Source organism: Palaemon carinicauda, chromosome 5, assembly GCF_036898095.1.
Source record: "Palaemon carinicauda isolate YSFRI2023 chromosome 5, ASM3689809v2, whole genome shotgun sequence".
In the NCBI taxonomy this organism is placed as follows: domain Eukaryota; kingdom Metazoa; phylum Arthropoda; class Malacostraca; order Decapoda; family Palaemonidae; genus Palaemon; species Palaemon carinicauda.
Genome location: NC_090729.1, coordinates 139,162,966 through 139,164,992, shown reverse-complemented (window position 1 = coordinate 139,164,992; position 2,027 = coordinate 139,162,966). Strand labels below are relative to the sequence as shown.

Below are 2,027 nucleotides of genomic sequence, written 5' to 3'. Positions count from 1 at the left end.
GATTGCCTATGGGACCCAAAGCACCTTAGACATTCTCCAAGCCAAAACTGCGATACTGTAATCTGAATTTCCAAAATTCCAAGCCATAGGTTGTCATTTGCACTATGTAAATAAAGACTATCTATCCTTTAATTCTTGGGAACAGTAAGACATTCTATGGATAAGGAGTCAGCATACATTGCAACTTCAAAGGTTTTTAAAAATTGCTCATGAATGGCAGAGGCAAGGGAATTGGACAGTGCCCTAGAGACTGACCATATATGAATATGATCAGTGTCTATACCCCTCCTCTATCAAGCTAGGACAAGAGAGGGCCAGGCAATGGCTGCTGATATCTTAGCAGGTAGACCTGTGGGCTCCCTAAAACCCCCATCTCCAGCCCACAAAGATGGTGAGGTTGCAGACATAGAAGAAACTACTATATCGCTTGAGCTGGTCTCAAATTCCAGTCCAGCAGATTGCAAGGCAGAGACATTTCCAATTTGTTACCATAACCCTTACACGTCTTACAAGTTGACGCTTTATACTGTATAAAGTGTATGAGTGAAATATTTAATGTCAATTCAGGTGTACATGATACAGTAAAATTTCATTATTTGCAGTCATTACATTCTGAACACCACCGTGGTTGCTGAATGTTATTGATAATAGGCGATATGAGGTCTAAGGATCGTTATTTTTTCATTTGTAAATATTCATTTAGTTCTCAGGAGACTGAAAGGATTCACATTATCAATAACATACCTCACACACTGAAAATACTACATAAGACAAACCTTTGATGAAACAAGAAATAAGATATTTTATGAAAAAAATACAGGTATTCAAGTAATGCTGTAAATTTGGTATTCATCGCTTGTATTGAAGTTTGACTCTAATCTGTAACCACTGTCGATAGTAAAACGTAGAATTTCTGCTGTCTGCTATGTTCTAGGCAGTCATTTCATGATCACCCACTCTATATGCAAATTTTTATTTCCCATTTATTATTTATTATATATAAACCTTAACATTCTAATTGCAATGCAAAATATAAGTAGTTATGATAAAAAAGGCTATCAATTTGCGTAAAATTTAATGATAAATGAGATTAGTAAAAGTAGATAAAATGTGCACATTTGCTTGCTGGAAAATTAAGGCATCCCCCCCCCCCCCAAGAGAATGCCTTGATGCAATCACTTGGCTTCAACACTGAATATAATTTTTCATTGAAATCTTGCTTTGCATTAATGGTCTTTTAGACTTGCTCCTCCATGTACATTGTTACAAATGTTATGTAATAATGAACTGTTTATTATACTGAAGTCACTGAGAAGTTACTGACATTTTTACCTTCTTTTTCAGGAATTCCTAGAACGTCATCTGGGTCTGTTTGAACTTGGTTTAGATGAAGATATTTACCCCTATGTATTTGACTGAATCTGTGAAATAACTGGGAAAATTTACGTGTGGCAAGTACACAGGTTGGGTTTAACTGCACTCAGGAACATTTTAATGTACTGTATCTTCAAGTCAGCAATGTTGTCTGTTTCTTTGAAATTTATTCTTTTATGTTTGCTGCTCATATGGAATTATCTTTTTATAAGGGAGCTATGTTATATGATTTATTTAATAGTTTTGTAGTTCAAAGGTTGCTCATTTGAAAGTGCTTTTAAGATCATGAACTCATTATTTTGTAGAAAATCTGTATCATTTTTTAAAGGTTCTGAATGTAGCTGGATAAAAATATATAACTAAGTGGTATGCAAGGTATTTTATTGTTATCCTTTTCATTCAGGATTTTGGTGTTGCTCTTTTCATGGCTATCAAATAATGTAAAGATATATTATTTCAGTTAAACCTGGAATCCATGTGCTGTTTATTCATAAGATAATAGCATATGTAAAACCCTTTGATCCTGCTGGTGAGTAGAACAGGTGTGTAAAGACTTTTCCTCCCAGTTGCCGCTGTTTTGTTTCTTTAACCTTTTTGTTGTAGCTTGGTCTGGCTGAATCAGTAGTTGTGTTGAAATTTAGATAGTTTTTTTG

The 2,027-nt window shown here is 34.6% G+C and overlaps 1 protein-coding gene across 2 annotated transcripts in view; it reads left to right on the top strand.

Moving 5' to 3' along the window:
- The window catches only part of LOC137641510 (uncharacterized), a 380,155-nt gene extending 378,412 nt beyond the window's left edge, over window positions 1–1,743 (top strand). For both annotated transcript variants that reach the window (XM_068374129.1, XM_068374128.1), the window contains exon 15: window positions 1,345–1,743. In XM_068374129.1, the coding sequence (XP_068230230.1) occupies window positions 1,345–1,419 (75 nt within the window). In that variant the 3' untranslated portion in view covers window positions 1,420–1,743. The remainder of the gene's footprint in view (window positions 1–1,344) is intronic.
- Window positions 1,744–2,027: the final 284 nt, after the last annotated feature.